Below are 18,484 nucleotides of genomic sequence, written 5' to 3'. Positions count from 1 at the left end.
TTATTTCACACACCATATTTACACCCCTCATTTTTTGGGGGGTTTGTGAGCCTTTTGAGACTGAACCTTTTGCCATTTTAACAAGTCATGTCTAATCTATACATATGCTTAGTCTCTTCTTAAGAAATATCTGTATGCTTCAAATGAGATATTGTTCTATAGTAGGCCTATTATAGGGCTGTTTACAACGTTTCATGGACAACTGGGCTGTTGTATCTTGTGCCAACACTTCTCACCCTTATGCCATGTTGTAATACAGACTCATGCCAAGGTACCCTTTTCCTTTTACGGTTATAGCCAATGGGATCAACTTACCTGTGATCTCACCCTGTCAAATGTCTGGGATGTTTTTCCCCACTGAGAAAACATCTGGCATCATCTAGAAAAAGAGGGACGTGACACTTGAGCCCACCTAAATGTGTGGGAACTGAAAAGTGACCTACAAAAGTCACACAAGACACAGTATTCAGAGAAAGAAAACGTATCCGTGTCTGATTCACTGGGCCGATGGTACATTATTTAGCTGGGGTCTTTGGGTTATTATTGGAGCCAGGGCTGGTTTTATAGGCCTCTCACAACTGGTGGAGGGATACAGGCTACATCACTGTCGACTTACCTCATAGCACCTCTCTTAGTTAACTTTTTTGAAAAGAGCACGCAAAACAAAATGTCCTTGACTGTTATTGTGACTTAATTTACACATCCAGGACCAGCATATCTTTTCAGTCTACTACTTCATATCCATTCATTTCTTCACCCACACAGCTGTTGAGATGGCTACTGAACACTAGGGAAAAGTATAGTCTCTTCGGGATAAAGGTTGAAACAATGCAAGCTAGCGACATGAATTAGGTTCACTTCACTTCAGTGACACGACTCCTCACATTCTCATAATGATCTGCTCACGCACATAGTAGGTGTATGACAAGCTCAACCAACAGAAGACATGTAACTTTTTTTTATTTTTATCTCATTCGTTTTGGTCTAATCACAGTTGTCCGTCCTCGCGTTCATCCCTTTCAGCTGTCTCCCAAACACTTGCTGACCTTACAACACATTCACTGAGGCTCACCGTCTGGCCGGACGCCAAATCCCAGATCGTAAACAGACAGTACCCTTTATGCCCACCGTGACACCCCGTGAGGAAGCGCAACTGACCCGGGGAAGGTGACACATTCACAGCTCCCCCCCCCCCCTTGAGGGGCTTTCAGTGCCCTCTGTGCCACTGTGACGTGCCAGCACTTCATCTAGTGTGTCAGCCAGCCAGCCAGCCAGCCAGCTTGGGAAAGGGATGAAGAGAAAGAACATGAGGGATTTCCACAACATGGAGTCAAAACCCCCTTTATTTGAAGGAAGAGAGTAGTATACATGTAAGTGTATTCACAAACAAATGCACTCTCAGGATTTGTGCAAAACAGAGCATACAGACAATTGAGAACACAGGAGAACACAGACACAAACAGTTACAATCTAAGGTGCCTCACTGGCAGAGTTTTTAGGCTGGTGCGTGCGTGTGTGTGTGTGTGAGAAGGGTCCTATGCTGAGGGGAAAGTGGTGACAAGGTCATGGCCCTCCGGGGGTCTCGTCCGGGCACGAGCGTGGGTCTCGCAGTACAGTTGGCCCTCCACGAAGAAGTAGCCCTTCTGTTTAAGGTTGACGTCACAGTCGGTGCACACGAAGCAGCCAGGGTGACGGAACTTGTCCCTCGCTTTCACCACTGTGCCCCTATAGGAGAACAACAGAGTTAACAACAGGAGCAGGCTGAAGTTACCACTGAAGTTTGCTGGATGTTCTTTGGGTGTTTGACCATCCTTGATACATCCTTGATACACACGGGAAACTGTTGAGAGTGAAAATCCCAGCAGCGTTGCAGTTCTTGACACACTCAAACCGGTGCGCCTGGCACCTACTACCATACCCCGTTCAAAGGCACCTAAATCTGTTGTCTTGCCCATTCACCCGCTGAATGGCAAGCATTCAGAATTCATGTCTCAATTGTTTCAAGGCTTAAAAATCTTTCTTTAAATCTGTCTCCTCCCCTTCATCTACACCGATTGAAGTGAATTTAACAAGTGACATCAATGAGGGATTATAGCTTTCACCTAGATTCACCTGGTCAGTCTGTCATGGAAAGAGCAGGTGTTCTCAGTGTATATTGTTGTCTGCTATGTTGCTTCTCATCTGATAACATGTTGTTTTCTCATACATATTTCTCATATGCCAGTCTTTAGTCTAAAGATCTGGTAGAAACATGTTAGAAATATTCAAAAGTACAACCTCAAATTCCAACTTCCCCTTTAAAGGCCCAGTGCAGTTAAAATATGTGATTTTTCTGTGTTTTACATACATTTCTACACTAAGAGATTGTAACAATACTGTCAAATTGTGAACATTATGATAATGCCCTTTCAATGTAAGAGCTGTTTAAAAAAAGACTTGCCTGACATTTTCTGCCTGTTTCAGTGGGATGGAGTTTTGGCCGGGTTTTTCCCAAACCTCTCTGCCAATAACAGCTAGTTTTCAGTTTCCCCCTCCCCAATCAGACCACTCCCAGACAGTCCTAACAAAATGATTGCTTGAGAAATTCTTCACTAATAGTTTATTATGACTATTTCAATTGATAACAAATCACAGTAAGGTACTTAATTGTTGCCCAGAAATGTTTTGATAACGAGCTAAAAAACAGCCTGCAATGGACCTTCAAGAGGCGACTAGTTTCGGGCAGAACTTTTTACATGTAACTCTTCTGGCCTGAGTAGCAGTTTGTTTCTGCTATCATTATACTCCTTGCCACTCTTTGTCTGACCAAACACGGATGAATAAACCCAACTCAGCAAACTCTCTGTTGAAAGAAAGATACTGTTAGGCAACACAGGAGGTTGATGGCACCTTAATTGGAGAGGACTGGCTCGTGGTAACGGCCGGAGCGGATTTGGTGGAATGGTATCAAAGACGTTCCGACCGTTATTACGAGCCATTCTCCCCCAGCAGACTCCTGTCCTTGGCAATGACACAGAATAAAAGGAGTGGAATGTTCTCTCAAAACAGGTTCTGGATTTTCAGGCTGGAGCTCTTCTTTTAAGTACTGAAAGAAATGGGTGCAACTCAATACCAACTTTTTATATGACATTCTCAGAGCAGCTTTGTCTCGCGAAGTACTCACACAATGCCGTTTCCACACTTGTCACACATGGGCAGTTTCTGCAGGTTTCCTGTGGGAGGCGGTGGCTTAGTCATGGGCGCTCTCACTGTCCTCGTCACCATGGGGCGAGTGCCTGGACAACACATGGGACACACACTATTGGTACCCTATTCCCTATATAGTGGACTACTTCGAGCAGGTCAATACATAGGGAATAGGTTACCACTTGTGACAAAGAATACAAGTCACAAACAAATTATACAAATTAGGAGCATACTGTACATGGAGTATATTAAATTATTTTAATATTGAAATACAAAAGGGAGCAGAGCATTAGAGACATATATGATGTCACAGATATGATGACACCATAGCACAGTATATTGATGATGACACCTTAACACAGAATTTGTGAGAAATACGTTTTTTGTGCGTATGAAAAGTGTCTGGGATCTTTTATTTCAGCTCATGAAACATGGGAACAACACCTTACACCTTGCGTTTATATTTATGTTCATAGGCCTTATATAGCACTTTTCTAAAACCCAAAGACCCTTTACAATAAGCAACACAAGTAAAGATATCAAGCCTGGGTCATCAGTACCACTCAAGCTGACCATGTTAGCCTGCTGAACCAAAGCCTAGACATGTAATCTGTTCCCTACTAATTCATTTGTATATAGAGTTTACTCCTTGTATACCCACTTTCCAAGATCAGAACAACGTGCATTCTTTCTGAGCTCCTTCTGCTTTGCATTATAAAATGAATGGACAACAAAATACTGATTTCAAATCATATCTTCCATTTGATTGTGGCTCTTTCCAATAGTTTTTTCATGGGGTCAAAATGTATGCCATGTTGATAGCTAGAGGTTTTAATTCAACTATAGGTCCTGAAGTGTGTGAGTGGGAGAAAGCTAGCCCACACTGACGACGGCTTCAACACCAACAGGTTAGTCCTTGATATGTCTCATTAAGAAATAATACATTGTTTTATGCAACTGTGAAGCTCTTCTTGAGTGCGGGACTGCAGCATTACAGCCTGGAATCCACACTGAATGATGATATCATTACCCACCCATACCATAATGAAAGAGAAGATACTTAGTGGCGAACTGACCGTCGCTGTCGACGAAGTCCTGCAGGGCCTTGAAGGAACCGGATTGCCGGGGCTCCTGGGGCTCCTCCTGGTCTTTCAGGAGCATGCGGTACACATCAGACTCCTCGATGGAGGTCAGCGTCTTGCTACTGCAGAGATGGAAACACACACACACACACACAAATACAGACACAGAGGTGAGCATTAATAACAGATGCGGCACACACACAAATATCCCACATTTTGTGGAGATAAAAAAAAGGTCAGTTGTACAACGGAATGCATTGAACTGAAATGTGTCTTCCACTTTTAACCCAACCCCTCTGAATCAGAGAGGTGCAAGGGGGCTGGCATTAATTGACATCGACTGCACCTATTCCATCCGAGATCTGCGGCTACCATGGAAAGCACTGTTCATCGAGCCCAGCAGACACCAGTGTAGTCATAACAACACTATCCTCCATGTCAGATTTAACATCAGAGTCGTAATTGAGGCCTGGGGGTCCGGACCCCCCCCAGCTCCAGGTTTAGGGACGGGCTGTAAGTCACGGAGGGAAATGATGCCTACCAGCTGGGGCACTCTCACTACAGGGCCCTGAGGCTTTTGGCTATCGTAGGCCACATCAGGCAAAAGGAGGCTGGTCAGACATTACAAAGACCAGACCTGGGGTCAAATACTACTTGAAATAATTTCCAAATACATTATCAGTGCTTTATTGAGCTTGCCTGGCTTTATGGACCAATAAAATAGTCCCCAAAATGGCAAACCCCACCCATGTGGTACTCCAGGCAGGCCAGAGCAAGCACTCAAAGTATTTAAAATATTTCAAATAGTATTTGAACCCAGGTCTGACAGAGACACACATAACACAGGCACCAGCAGACATCCGTAAAAGGAAGTGAAGAGAGGGAAAAACAGAGCGGAAGAATGAACGGGAGGAGAATGGAGAGAGGAGGTTAGAGGTGATGATGAGTGAGTGTGCAGATGCCTTTCGTATACACAACTCTTTTTATAGTCACCGCCCATAGCCAGAACACCAATTCACTAATTAGAGTTTTCTGAAACAGATCAACAGGCCTATGATACTAAACATGGATTGAATATGCTATATTCAAGCAATAAGGCATCCCAGGGAGCTGTGGTATATGGCCAATATACCACAGCCAGGGCTGTTCTTATGAATGACGCAAGGCAAACCCCCGAGGTGCCTTATTGTTACTAGAAACTGTGGGGGGGGGGGGGGAGTGTAATTAGAGAAGTACAAATAAATGTTTCGGCATACACGTGGTATACGGTCTGACCGCGCCTGTCAGCCAATCAGCATTCAGGGCTCATACCACCCAGTTTTTAAGTGTATATACACACTGAGTGTACAAAACATTAGGAGCACCTTCCTAATATTCAGTTTAACTCCCTTTTGCCCTCAGAATAGCCTCAATTCATCGGGTATGGACTTTACAAGGTGTTCAAAGTGTTCCGCAGGGATGCTGGCCCATGTTGACACCAATGCTTCCCACAGTTGTGTCAAGTTGGCCAGATGTTTTTTTTTTATACATACACTATTGTTCAAAAGTTTGGGGTCACTTCGAAATGTCCTTGTTTTTGAAAGAAAAGCAACATTTTGAGTCCATTGAAATAACATCAAATTGATCAGAAATACAGTGTAGACATGGTTAATGTTGTAAATGACTATTATAGCTGGAAATGGCTGATTCTTAATGGAATATCTACATAGGCGTACAGAGGCCCATTATCAGCAACCATCACTTGTGTGTTCCAATGGCACGTTGTGTTAGCTAATCCCAGTTTATCATTTTAAAGGCTAATTGATCATTAGAAAACCCTTTCGCAATTATGTTAGCACAGCTGAAAACTGTTGTGCTGATTAAAGTCAAGGGGTCTGAATACTTTCCGAATGCACTGTATGTGTTTCGCAATAGCGCTAGCTACAGTAACCAAACTCTGGCAGAAACAAACGAACAGAGGCTTTCATAGAAGACGACAGCCGAAGCTTATGTAGCTTACTGATATCACCATGACGACAGATTGAAAGCAAGTAAGCAGGCAGGCAGACACCCAACCACCCATCAACCCACCGACCATCTCACCAACCCAGCCATCCAACTCACCCCTCTGGCTTGTCCTGGACCAGGCCCCTCATCTGTCCGTGCATGGCGTCCTGGATGTTGCCTGAGGAGTAGAGGCCTATGGGGGTGTTGTAGGCTGTGCTCACCACCTGACGATGGTCGTCGATGTTAGCTGCAGCTATAAAGGGCTGGGCCTTGCGATTGTGACCCGTACCAATGGGTTTGAACTCCTGAACAGAGAGCGAGAGAGCGAGAGCGAGAGAAAGAGAGAGAAAAAGACAAGGAGGCCTTATGTGATGTTCTCTGACTTTGTTTTCTAGTTGGAAATGTGTAATTACACACACAAACACCAACAGGCGTAGACACAAATATATCTAGACAACTAAAACAAACAAATACACACATACAAGCGATGCAGGTACACACACACATATATACTCACGCGCACACACAGTCTTTCTCTCTCTCACCTGCTGCTCAGCCTCCAAGTTGATTTTGAACGGGTTGGCTTTCCCGTCTTCCGTGACTTGAGGCGACCATAGCCTGGTTTCTGGTCTGGGAACAAGAATCGGGTCACAATCAAACAAGAGCTCACTGTCAACTCCCTCGGGCCGCAGGTGAAAGGATTCTGACCACAGTCAAAACACCAGTTTATATGGCGGCTGGGCCACGGTGGGCTGAGCACTCATATCAAACCCAACTTTATAGACTTCCTTTGGTGTGTGAACAGTATAAAAGTGTGTGTGTGTGTGAGAGTATTTGTGTGAGTATGTTTGTGGGCGTGTACAAGTGTGTCTGTATTAGAGAGTGGGTGTGTGTAGCTCCTTTCTTGGCATTGTTGGGTATGAAATCAAAGAACAGGAATGCGAGAGCTCGTCTTTTGCCAGCTCTGGAACATTCTACATAAGACGGAACGTTCTACGTGAGTGTTAAAAGATATCTTGGGATTCATCAAGTAAGTTCTGTAGTTAGTCCAACATGAATATGTGTTTGACTAGCTATGTGTGTCATAGGATACACCCAACCAGTGACAGTTTGTTCACTTCATTGGTAGTCACTTGTGTCAGTGATGTTTGTACACCTGTCTCAATTGATGGGGTGTGCTTTTATGTGAGAGGCGTGTGTGTATCGGCGTACGTGTATGTATGTGTGTGTATGTGTTTATGTGAGATGACTAATATCCGTGTGTGCATTCCTGTGTGTGCATGTGAGTAGTGTGACCTCTGGACGGTGAGGATGAGCTGGTAGATGGCGTCTTTGATCTTGTTCTGGGCCTCACAGTGCATCATGTCCTCCGCCGGGACGCCCTCGATGGCCAGGATGACGTCACCAGGACACAGGTTGGCCACAGCCGCCTTACTGCCCGGAGTGATCTGCCCAGAGAGAGAGAGAGAACGAGAGTGGTGACACATAAGATTGATCATTATCAATTCCATTATCACAAATATTTATAATATAACAGTTGTTATAATAACGGTTGCTGTTATTAGTGTTGTCTTCGTTTACTTTTGTGAAGTAAGCCAATGTCTTCACTTTTCCTACTGAACTGAGAGAATGAGGGAGAGGGAGAGGGAGGAGATGGAAAGAAAGAAAGAAAGAAAGAAGGAAAAAAGGAAAGAAAGAGAGAGAGAAAGCTTGAAGTGAGAACCCTGGCTGCTGCCAAGGTATGTTTTTACGATGCTCTCCTGTATGTAACTCGGTATGACTTATAAAACCCGATCATTCAGACAGAGAGAGAGATGGAGACAGAGAGAGGAGAGAGAGAGAGGAGACAGAGAGAGGAGAGGGAGAGAGAGATGGAGAGAGAGAGGGAGACAGAGAGAGGAGAGCGAGAGAGAGAGAGGGAGACAGAGAGAGGAGAGGGAGAGAGAGTGGGAGACAGAGAGAGGAGAGGGAGAGAGAGAGAGAGAGGGAGAGATCAGTAAGGAGCAGGTGCATGCTGCTGTTAATAATCTACTAATAGCCAGGCAGAAATGTGTGCCATATTTGTCTGGTTCCGTAGTCACACAAACAACATGGGGATATCCTTCTTACCTCACCACACAAGCATGCCATCCCATCTCAGTCCCTTCCTCCCTTGTCCCCTCCCTCCCTCATTTGTCTCCCTATTTCTGTCTCACACGCCACCTCTCTTATTCTCTCTAACACTCCCTTCTTCTCCCTCATCTTGCACTCTTTCTTCATCATAATCAAATGGCACTTCAAAAGGCATGTTCTGTCCTATGTATACATAATGAATGAACACAAGTTTGGTTGGCCTGCTGTATATCAGTGCCACCTCGTCATCCGTCTGTAGTTAGGTTGGTCTGCTGTATATCAGTGCCACATCATATGTCTGTAGTTAGGTTGGTCCGCTGTATGTCAGTGCCACATCATATGTCTGTAGTTAGGTTGGTCCGCTGTATGTCAGTGCCACATCATATGTCTGTAGTTAGGTTGGTCTGCTGTATATCAGTGCCACCTCGTCATCCGTCTGTAGTTAGGTTGGTCTGCTGTATATCAGTGCCACATCATATGTCTGTAGTTAGGTTGGTCCGCTGTATGTCAGTGCCACATCATATGTCTGTAGTTAGGTTGGTCCGCTGTATGTCAGTGCCACATCATATGTCTGTAGTTCGGTTGGTCCGCTGTATGTCAGTGCCACATCATATGTCTGTAGTTAGGTTGGTCTGCTGTATGTCAGTGCCACCTCGTCATCTGTCTGTAGTTAGGCTGGTCTGCTGTATATCAGTGCCACCTCGTCATCTGTCTGTAGTTAGGTTGATCTGCTGTATATCAGTGCCACCTCGTCATCTGTCTGTAGTTAGGTTGGTCTGCTGTATATCAGTGCCACCTCGTCATCTATGTGACTGACTGTAGTTGAACAAATCTCTTTGGGCCTAATTGTTATGTTAGGTTAACTGTAGGCCCACTTCTAGTGAGGTAGACCACTTTTGGTCGATAGGACCTCAAATAAAAGCATAGATTTGCATGATTCTATTTCCTCCTAACACGTCGTTGCATATAGATTGGGAGAAGGTTGTTCATGAAATGACCATATGGCAATGTTTTGATGACCCAATTTTGTTGATAGGGTTGCTGCATTTTGTGCACAACAACCCACAACTATATGTTCATACAAATGAAAAGCGATAAAAGTTTGTTTTAGGAGCCTGTACACGGTCGAAATATCTCTCTCTCTCTCTCTCTCATATATATATATATATATATGAGAAAGTTCCTTGCCCTCGCTGGTATTTGAGCTCGTGCTCTCGTGCGCTCTCTCACTCTTAACTCATAGGCCTATAAATAACCCAGGATGAACTTTTGAAACTTTGGCTTTTTCCAAATCAACCATCTGCATCTCCCGATGATGTGCATCCTTTTTACTACTCTCCAATCCATTCCAACAGTCAGTCACAAATCGCTCCCTAACCCTTATATGGCGGAAGCTCCTCCACTACACTGGAACCTACCCCCTCTTCAGATCTGCAAACATTGAAGGGTTAGGGCCCGAAGTTTCCTGCATGGATGGTGTGACGTAGAAGTCCGTCACTGGCCGCGGGCAGCATTTGGTTCTTTAACGCGCACACACATATTCATCACTCCTCCCTGCGCCATTATAAGATAAGTTAACAATGTGGGTCGACACACAAATTAACTTCTGTCTTGGTGCATGCATTTCACACTTGTCAATGTTCATATTTGAGAGATACAATAATTATTATACTTATCAATGTTGTGGATGAGCGCATTGTTTGTTTGTTCTGTTCCTCTCTCTCCATCTCTGTAGCTTCCGGGTATGCTGGAAAAGGACCCGAGCTAAGGGAATTGTGTTGGCTTTATAGTGCCTGTCCCAAATGGCTCATTAATGCATATGGGCATATTGAAAGATATTGTCAGTAGTAATGTTGTAAATGTTATGTTGTGATATTGTTTAAAACCGTGTTGCAATGTATATCCTTTAGTATGTTTAGTTCATGGAAAATGTAGGTTTGTATTGTTAATTGATTAATTAATTAGGGTTAATTGTTCTGAGGGGAGGGGCTAGCCCTACAAAAGGAGCCTCTCTTTCAGTCATGGAGAGGCAGTTTGGATTGAGCTGTGGATGGGGCAGCATTGTTTTTAAGCTGTCCCATAAGGTAGACGTTGATGGCAGTACTGTTGTTTTTTGTTCCGGAATCACTTGTAAATAAACACCTTTGCACAGAAGAACTTTTGTGGTTCCGCCATCTTTTTATTTTGATAGAGGTTAGGTTATCCAGTTTAGCCTTCTGGCCTACTCTACGTGACAGATGGACACTTGGGTTGTGTTCAGGAGGGAGAAAGCAACGATTTGAAACAGGGAGCTACTACCATAACTAATTTCAATTTTGCTATGCTGTACACACACTACTGAACACTAGCCCCTAGTTTCTTCCCTACTCAGCTTCCGGTCCCAGCCAAAAATGCACGGCCGCAGCTAATTTAAACACCACTCGTCTGTGTTTGTCTAATTTAAAAGGCCACTTGTCGTCCGTCCTGGAGATAGTTGTTTTGAAGAAGGGGATGTTTTTGACCCAAATGGCCCGGGAAGACGAGGTTGAGACAAGGTCGAAGGTCGGGGTTCAAGCTCTGCGAGGGAGCGGAAATGTGGCAGTGGCTAAATCTCAGTACAAGTGAGCAGCCCTTCGAACGAGAGCGGATAAAACCACGTAGAGAGGTTTAATGAAAAAGCTTTGATCAACGGCTGCTCTGTGAGAGGTTGGGAATAAAGTGATGTGAGCGTGTTGAGTGGGTGGATTGTGAAGGGACACGTGACACACGGACAGGGTCAAGGGTACGTGAGGAGATTGAAATCAATCAGCGGGAGGGTGGAAAAGTGACTGAAACTGACTCAGACTGTACTTCATCCCCCTGATGGTCGGGTAATCTGACCCTAGATCTGTAGTTAGGGGCATCATCTACCTGCAGTGCCTTTGAAACGTTGTTTGATAATAAACCCTTGTCTGACATCATGGCAGAGACCCCAGTGTTTGGCCCTCCCTCTCGCCTCCCTCCCTCCCTCCCTCCCTCCTCTCCTTCAGCTTGTGGTTCTCTGCTCACACAACAGGTGTGTAGTGGCCCCCAAGGGTCGGTGATTCACAGACCTCCCCAGTAACCTTTAGCCTCCGTCCCTGGTGTCAGTCCTAAACTTAGACACACGCCAGGGATGACTGATACTCCTATGGTTACACACGCGCACGTGCACACACAAACACACGCACCGTGCCAACGTTAAAAACTCCAACATATACGCACGCACAGAGACAGACAGACACGCATACAAACAAAGACAATGCGAACACAAACACGTGACGACGCTGCTGACCACACGCACACTGTTTAATGCCTTGACTTGAGCTAAACTGAGGGCGTCCTCTGAATAACTCAACCTAGATGCCTAGCCAGGAGACTGCTCTTTGATCATCAGCTCATAATCCATTCCCAGCCGTCTGCGTTCATTCAGCTGCTGTGTGTGTGTGTGTGTGTGTGTGTGTGTGTGTGTCAGTAGATGATGCAAACAGCTATTTCAAACTAAGCTGCAGATATTTACTGGAACGCGTGTGCGTGTGTGTGTGTGTGTGTGTACGTACGTGCGTGCGCGTGTGTGTGTGTGTGTCAGAGAGAGGATGCTCCCCCAGCCTTCCACCCCATGGAAAGACCCCTGCTGTATCACGCTTTAACACACACATCCCAAAACACACATTCACAATCCAATGATCTTTCCCTGTAAGTATCTGGGCTGTTCTATGTTAGGGAACGACCGTGTCCAAATTGCTTCCTATTCCCTTTATAGTGCACAATTTTTTATTTTTTTACCAGATTCCTATGGGCTCTAGTCACTATATAGGGAATATGTTTTCATTTGGGATGCAACATTTTTGGCAATATTACTGCATAGTCAGTCAGGTTTAATACACTGAGCTCTTCCATGCTGTTTCTCATCCTAGCGCAGCTACTTAACTGAGACAAGAGGGTAAAGGGAAGGTGAGCCAAGAATGCTGGCATTGAGAGAAAGGGGCGAGGGGGGGAGAGACACACACACACACACACACCATAGGCTAAGACAGAGCGGATCAACATAACCCTCGACACACAGAACACAATGGTGGAACGCTTGAGTACTGTATATCTGACTGTGTGCGTTCACTGTAGAACACACACACACACCTTCCTACGACTGCCTCCTCACCCACACAAACACCTAGCACCAGGCCCGCTCAAAGATGCTCGAGCACACATCACACATACAACACATACTGTAAACACACAATCACCCACCCATTGTCAGTCTGAAAGTACCAGGTACACATGCTCTTACCCTGGAGATGGTGAGGGGCTGGTTGAAGTCCTTGCCCCCGGTCAGTCGGAACCCCCACGGGGCCGGGCCGTTCAGAACAACGTCCAGTGGCATGTCCCCCTCTCTGTCCCTCGTCCCTGTAGCTGGAAGTACACTGGTGTGTGTGTGTGTGTGTCCCAAACACAGCAGGGTTCTCATAAACAGAGCAGTGGGACAACTTAGTCATGGACCCTTTTATACTAGCAGAGGGGTGGTGGGGGGGGAAACCCCACCCCCTGAGTGAAGTCATTGGCCCGACTCAGGACCAGAAGCAGCTCTCCCTCGCTCTCTGTTCTTTTTCTCTTTTGGCTGGCGACTCTTTCTCCTGTTTTCCTTTACTTCTGTTTGGACTCGCTCTCTCTCACACACTCTCTCTCTCCCTCTCTTTCCACCTCCTTCTCGGACATAGTAGCCCTTTCGCTGTGTCTGAACATGATACTCGTTACACTCATCAAACTCATGTAGCGTCATTCTTCTCCAGCAGTGTCTCGCGCTCTTGCTCCACCTGTATGCCTATGAGCATCCAGGGGAAGAGCGGCGATAGGCCAGTGTCTGTGAGCAGGCGGCCCACTTGTCTCTCCTTGTCCCTGGGTTGCCTTGGAGCCCGAACCCCCCCCCCACACACACTCTGGCTCTCCGGCTGCTCCTGCCCTTATTTGGTCTGCCGGCGCAGCTCCTTGCTCAGGCCCTGGAGGTCCCCCAGGCGCAGCAGCATTCCAGGCCCTATTGATCTGGAGCGGCACTTCGCTCTCTTCATTTAATTTGAGATCTCTCGTTCTTTTTCTGATCTGGACACGAACCAATCTCCACTCTGTTCTGAACGTTTCGCTTTCTCTATTTTTCTTTCTCTCGCTCACGCCTAGCTGAAACCGTTACAAAAACATCTAATGCAACTAACTCATCCGTCAAAAACACAAGCAATTCTTATGTGTATATGTGCATAACAACGTTAACGCACAGTAAGCAAGACAGCCTAATCTATTCAAGTTGTCAGCCCTCTGTGCATTAAGTCTGTTTCCATAATGTCTACGGGGATGAAGAAAGCCAACGAAAACAATGGATGGCCAATTATGTTGACATTAAAAGTCGTTTGTTCTCCCCTCAGTGTCGATCTCCTGAAACGGCTAACATATACCTCCTTCAAGACCGATCAGTCCAGGGTTTGTTTGTACAGTTGCCATGGGGACAGGTTTAGGGAGGAGCTGACTCCTACACAAATAAAGGATGTCTGGGATGGTGTGTGTATATAGAAGGAGCGTACGCACAAACACACACACACGTCTCCAAATACGTATCTACTTCACATAGAACAATTCAAATCGTCTTGATCCAACAATACAGTCCAATACATATTGGGCAGAGTGAACTTTAACCTTTCAGTTTACCAATAGAAAAGACGTATACCCAAACGCTACAGCTCAGTTTAAACAGAAGGCTCTGATGGAGACGATTTATGCCGAAACATAAGCTTTTTGTTTGTTTGTCCAATCAATAAATCTATCAGATTTACCCAGCAACAAAGGGCTCCCCTTTGTCTTTATTCTGATCGCCACCAGTTGAAGTATCCCGGGGCAACTTATGTTTAATTACATACAGTATCAAATGTACAGTAATTCCTACGTGGACAACACTAGTTCTAACTACCGTAATAACCATGTTGTCACACCAGTGAGAAAAGAAGTTCGCCTGCTTTCAGACTTTCCAAAGAGAGAGAAATATTGAAATGATCAGGCAGAATTTATTACCAATACAGTCCCCAAAAATCGTAAATTAAAGCAGAAAGACTTGTAATAAGAATGTCATTGCAATGCATCCACTTGAGTTTACATTTGGACAAAGCTAAGAATCTGCACTTCTAGGCCCCCTTTCAGATTCAATATAAACAACTCCAATGGGAGCCGGGGATCCTCCATGTCTTCAGTCCAAATCCTTTAAAGTCCCCGAAAGTGGTAGCAAAGGCAGACTATAAATATTTGAAACGTTACAGTCCTTAAGTTGTGGGTAAAGTACATTCCCTTATGCTCAATTTTTGTTCTCCAGAGCGGTTATCCCTGTTAACACTACAAGGTACCACTTTACATTAAGGTACCCTTCATAAAAGAGAACCTTAAAGTAGTGTAACCCACTACAAAAGTGTTCTGTTTTTGCATAAATGTTATTTATTTTTGCACCATAGGGATAATGGCGGTATGGCTGTTTGAGGCAAATGAAGTGGATGAAGGAAGAGGTGGTGTGAAAAATGACAAGCAGAAAGAAAGGCAACTCAAACTGACGGTGGGTGAGAAAAATAAGAGTTTATAAAGCAGTGGATCGGTGTCGTCGATTTTACAGCGCCATACAAAAGACGTACAAAAAAAACGCCAACAGACACGCAGTGCTCTCACATGCCAGGGTCGTGTTCATTGGGGATAGCAACGGGAAACGTTTGCAACAGAACATGAAAATGTGCATTTCTTATTGGACATGTCCAGGGAGTCCGTTTTCTTTTGGTGCCTAAATGAACACGACCCAGGGAAGAGTGAATGAAAAGGGGACGGGGAGAAAAATAAACTAGAACAAAACCAACCAAAGACAGAAACCAAAAAATAAAGTAATTACATATTAAGGTGCTTAAACGATTGTTCTGTGGGCAGTGTCCTTCCTATATGAATACATACTCATTTACACACGAAAAAGGCAAAAACAAAATGTCATAAATCATATTCATGGAACACAAAAAGTATGCCTAACCAATGTTATTCAAATACATTGTTATAAGCTATTGCAGTGACACTCTCTCTAATCGTTTCATTCATCCCGGACAGTAAAAAAGGTCGCCGTCAGAATTACCTATAGAGAGAAAAAAAACGGGAACTTAACTGTATAATTCAATCAAATTCATTTACACCGCTTATCTGATTATATTAGAGTGAAGTAAAACATCCCATTTGGACAAAAGGCAACGAATGTGGCAACACTCCTAATTCAACAGTATTCAACAGCAATCGTAAAAAGAAAACCTCGTCATCGAATAAAATAAACACCATTTCAAAAAAAGGAGGGTTGTTTTATTGTTGAGACCTGAACGTTTGTTGTATATTGACAAATGTCAAGACTTGACTGGGAACAAAAATTGGCCTATTGTCTCGTTATCTTAAACATGACAAGGGGATTTGCTGTGGTTGAAATTAGCCAAAAGTACACGTCAACTTTAGGCCACTTCAACTACAAGAAAGTACACAAAGTAAGCTGAGAAACTGATGCTGCTCCATCCATTCCATGAGTTATATCTATGGACGGAGACGTCTAAATGACGTTTCATCAATATTCAATACTTTTCCCCCATTATAAACATCTATACATACAGAAAAAAGTGGGGAAAACTAGTTGCTTTTGCATATGTATCAAACTCCCAAAGCCCTATCGACAATCCAATCTACCTTTCACTTGTAAAATCCGTAGTGTAACTCAGACATTTTTACATGAGAGAGAAAAGATAAAACGCCAAGTCAACCAAATCAATAAAATCCCAGATCTATAAATATTACTTCCATCAAAAGTACAAAATGTACTGTACTTGTTCAAGCAGAAGGGTTGAAAAGGAAATATCAACGATTGCCACTTCCACATTTGAAGGAACTCATCCATATAGGAGTTTGCAAACACTAAAATGAAAAACTGGAATTGACTGTCGACCCATAGCGGGCAGATATCCAGAACCTTCCGGTGCGAATAAAAGGCTCTGGATATACATATATGCATTCAATATCAATGCATTTACCTCCAAACATGTCATACCCTTTCCCGTGGTATCCAGCAACACTTTTGGGTATCATGGATTACACAGCATCATCATCATTTTCACTGGGGAAATAGGTGAGTGTTCCTGTGTTGGGGTATGAACATGTAACATCGGATGAAGATTTTTGTACTAATAACGCTGTGGTTGTTTCGCGTTGCTTATTGAAAGTCGGTGTGGATAAGAGCATTTGCCAAATGACTAAACATTGAAAATGTGTTGCAATGTCCTATGACAGTACTGCTCTGAAAATACCATGCCCTCCTATTACAGATAATACGCTTAGGGGGGGGGGGGGGTCTCTGTACTCATTTAACACTGAGGAAAAAGGGAAAAGAAACATGGCTGACGTGATGATGTCAAGGCAAATCCTGAGTGGCAGTTTACTCGGCATCTTTAACTCTCTCTTTACCACATTTGACCTCTCTGAATGTTACACAATCAACTTATCAATGCAAGTAATTACATTACTGGGTCAAAAATAGATCTAATGAATCAAATGAAAGCAGATGTCAACACTAAAAAGGTGGCCATCTTGTTTGGCTTCCCTTCCTTCCTTCGGTATCTGAGGTGACAGGAATACAAAAGTATGGATCTTCTTCTACCTCTACTCCATCGTTTAGAAAATAACCGTTTCGTTAGTGGAATAGTCTCCTGTAGAGTTGGCTAGTTAGAGCTAAAACAAAATACTTGCTGTGACGTCACACACGCTTGGGAAAGGCTTCTTGGATGTCCCGACAGTGGGGGCGTGTTGTTCCGGGGTGAGGCTTCCCCTAGGTACAGATCTAGGGTCAGCTCCACCTCCCCCAATTCTAACCATAACCATTGGTGGGGAAAGTGCAAAACTGACCCAAATCAGTGTCTGGGAGCAACTCCATTTTACTCCGGGTTGGTTGTGTCCAATATGGGTTGTGCTAGAGATGGAAGGGTCCAAGTAAGGAGGGTGCGGGGGTGGACCGGATTCATCATTATAGTTTCTTGACGTAGTTTCCTGGGAAGGTTCCAAACTGCTTGCTCCGTCGAGAAGTCCCTTTGCAAAAACACAAAAAACAGAGATGACATTCTCCACTGTATGTGGACAACGGTGACACAACGAAACGTCGTTGTAGGTCGTAAATGTAAAAGAGACCTGGTTTAATGAAGGCTAATAATAATAATCAACAATCGAATGTGTCCGTTTACACAGCTCACTAGAAGTGATTCAGTGGTTCTTATACGCAGAGAGAACTAGCCAGATAATTGCTGTATTAAATACCGTATTCAAATATTGCAAAAAAAAACACAACTGATTCCCTGCACCTTTAAAATCGATTCAAAGTTTAGTTTTTCAGCAGCTGTGCCTGTCTAGATGGCAGCATTCCTACCACACTGCAATGTACTCAATATCCAGATCAGGAAACTAATGATCTCGTCCAGCTAAACATCCCATTGCAACATGGCTGAATGTTTAGGAAGGAAGGAAATACAAGGACCTAGAAGAGGAGATGGAAATGTATTCTCAGTGCCACCAGTCTTTAGTGGATAATACTGCCGTTTGGTATCCAGCTGAGTTGTCAAAATGGATTAAATGGACATTTCAGAGTGGGAGAGGAAGTCCCTGTTCTGAAACAACTCCTAGCCCCTAGGCACTTCCCCTAGCTCCTAAACACTTCTCCTAGCTCCTAGGCATTTGTAAATCTGAGAGGACTAAATAGATTTAAGTAATGTGGCAGAAATTCCAGCTTGCCTATCAGAGGGCAAGGTGGGACTATAACCACAATACTTATCCTTATCAAAGTCTTTTAGATGTACATCCTCAGTGCTTACAGGCTAGGCCCTAGCCGCTAGGGGTTGTTTCAGGATGGGGATGAAGTGTGTTGTACTCAGGGCACAGGCAGTAGAACTAAAGGTAGTAGATCGCACAAGGAACTCGAGCACCACCAACTGGTGAGAGTGGGGTACAAGTTGAACATAAATGCCATTACAGTATCCACTGCTGCAAATCTACTAACTGCAAGGCTCTCCAACCCTGTTCCTACCATCTTGTAGGTTTCACTC

The 18,484-nt window shown here is 44.3% G+C and overlaps 2 protein-coding genes across 2 annotated transcripts in view; both read right to left on the bottom strand.

Moving 5' to 3' along the window:
• Positions 1–1,325: 1,325 nt before the first annotated feature.
• Positions 1,326–12,856, bottom strand: LOC135506796 (PDZ and LIM domain protein 3-like). Its single transcript, XM_064926176.1, has 7 exons — positions 12,652–12,856; positions 7,551–7,702; positions 6,800–6,884; positions 6,372–6,559; positions 4,263–4,390; positions 3,164–3,275; positions 1,326–1,725 (listed from the first exon to the last, which is right to left on the bottom strand). Exons 1-7 carry the CDS (start codon positions 12,826–12,828, stop codon positions 1,536–1,538), a joined length of 1,032 nt encoding a protein of 343 aa, XP_064782248.1. The 5' UTR covers positions 12,829–12,856; the 3' UTR covers positions 1,326–1,535.
• Positions 12,857–14,943: 2,087 nt separating this feature from the next.
• The window catches only part of sorbs2a (sorbin and SH3 domain containing 2a), a 105,035-nt gene continuing 101,494 nt past the window's right edge, over positions 14,944–18,484 (bottom strand). The window contains exon 26 of the mRNA XM_064926175.1: positions 14,944–17,477. Coding sequence (XP_064782247.1) covers positions 17,416–17,477 — 62 coding nt within the window. The 3' untranslated portion in view covers positions 14,944–17,415. The remainder of the gene's footprint in view (positions 17,478–18,484) is intronic.

The sequence above is a fragment of the Oncorhynchus masou genome, chromosome 20 (genome assembly GCF_036934945.1).
Source record: "Oncorhynchus masou masou isolate Uvic2021 chromosome 20, UVic_Omas_1.1, whole genome shotgun sequence".
Taxonomy (NCBI): domain Eukaryota; kingdom Metazoa; phylum Chordata; class Actinopteri; order Salmoniformes; family Salmonidae; genus Oncorhynchus; species Oncorhynchus masou.
This window is presented reverse-complemented; position numbering and strand designations above follow the sequence as displayed.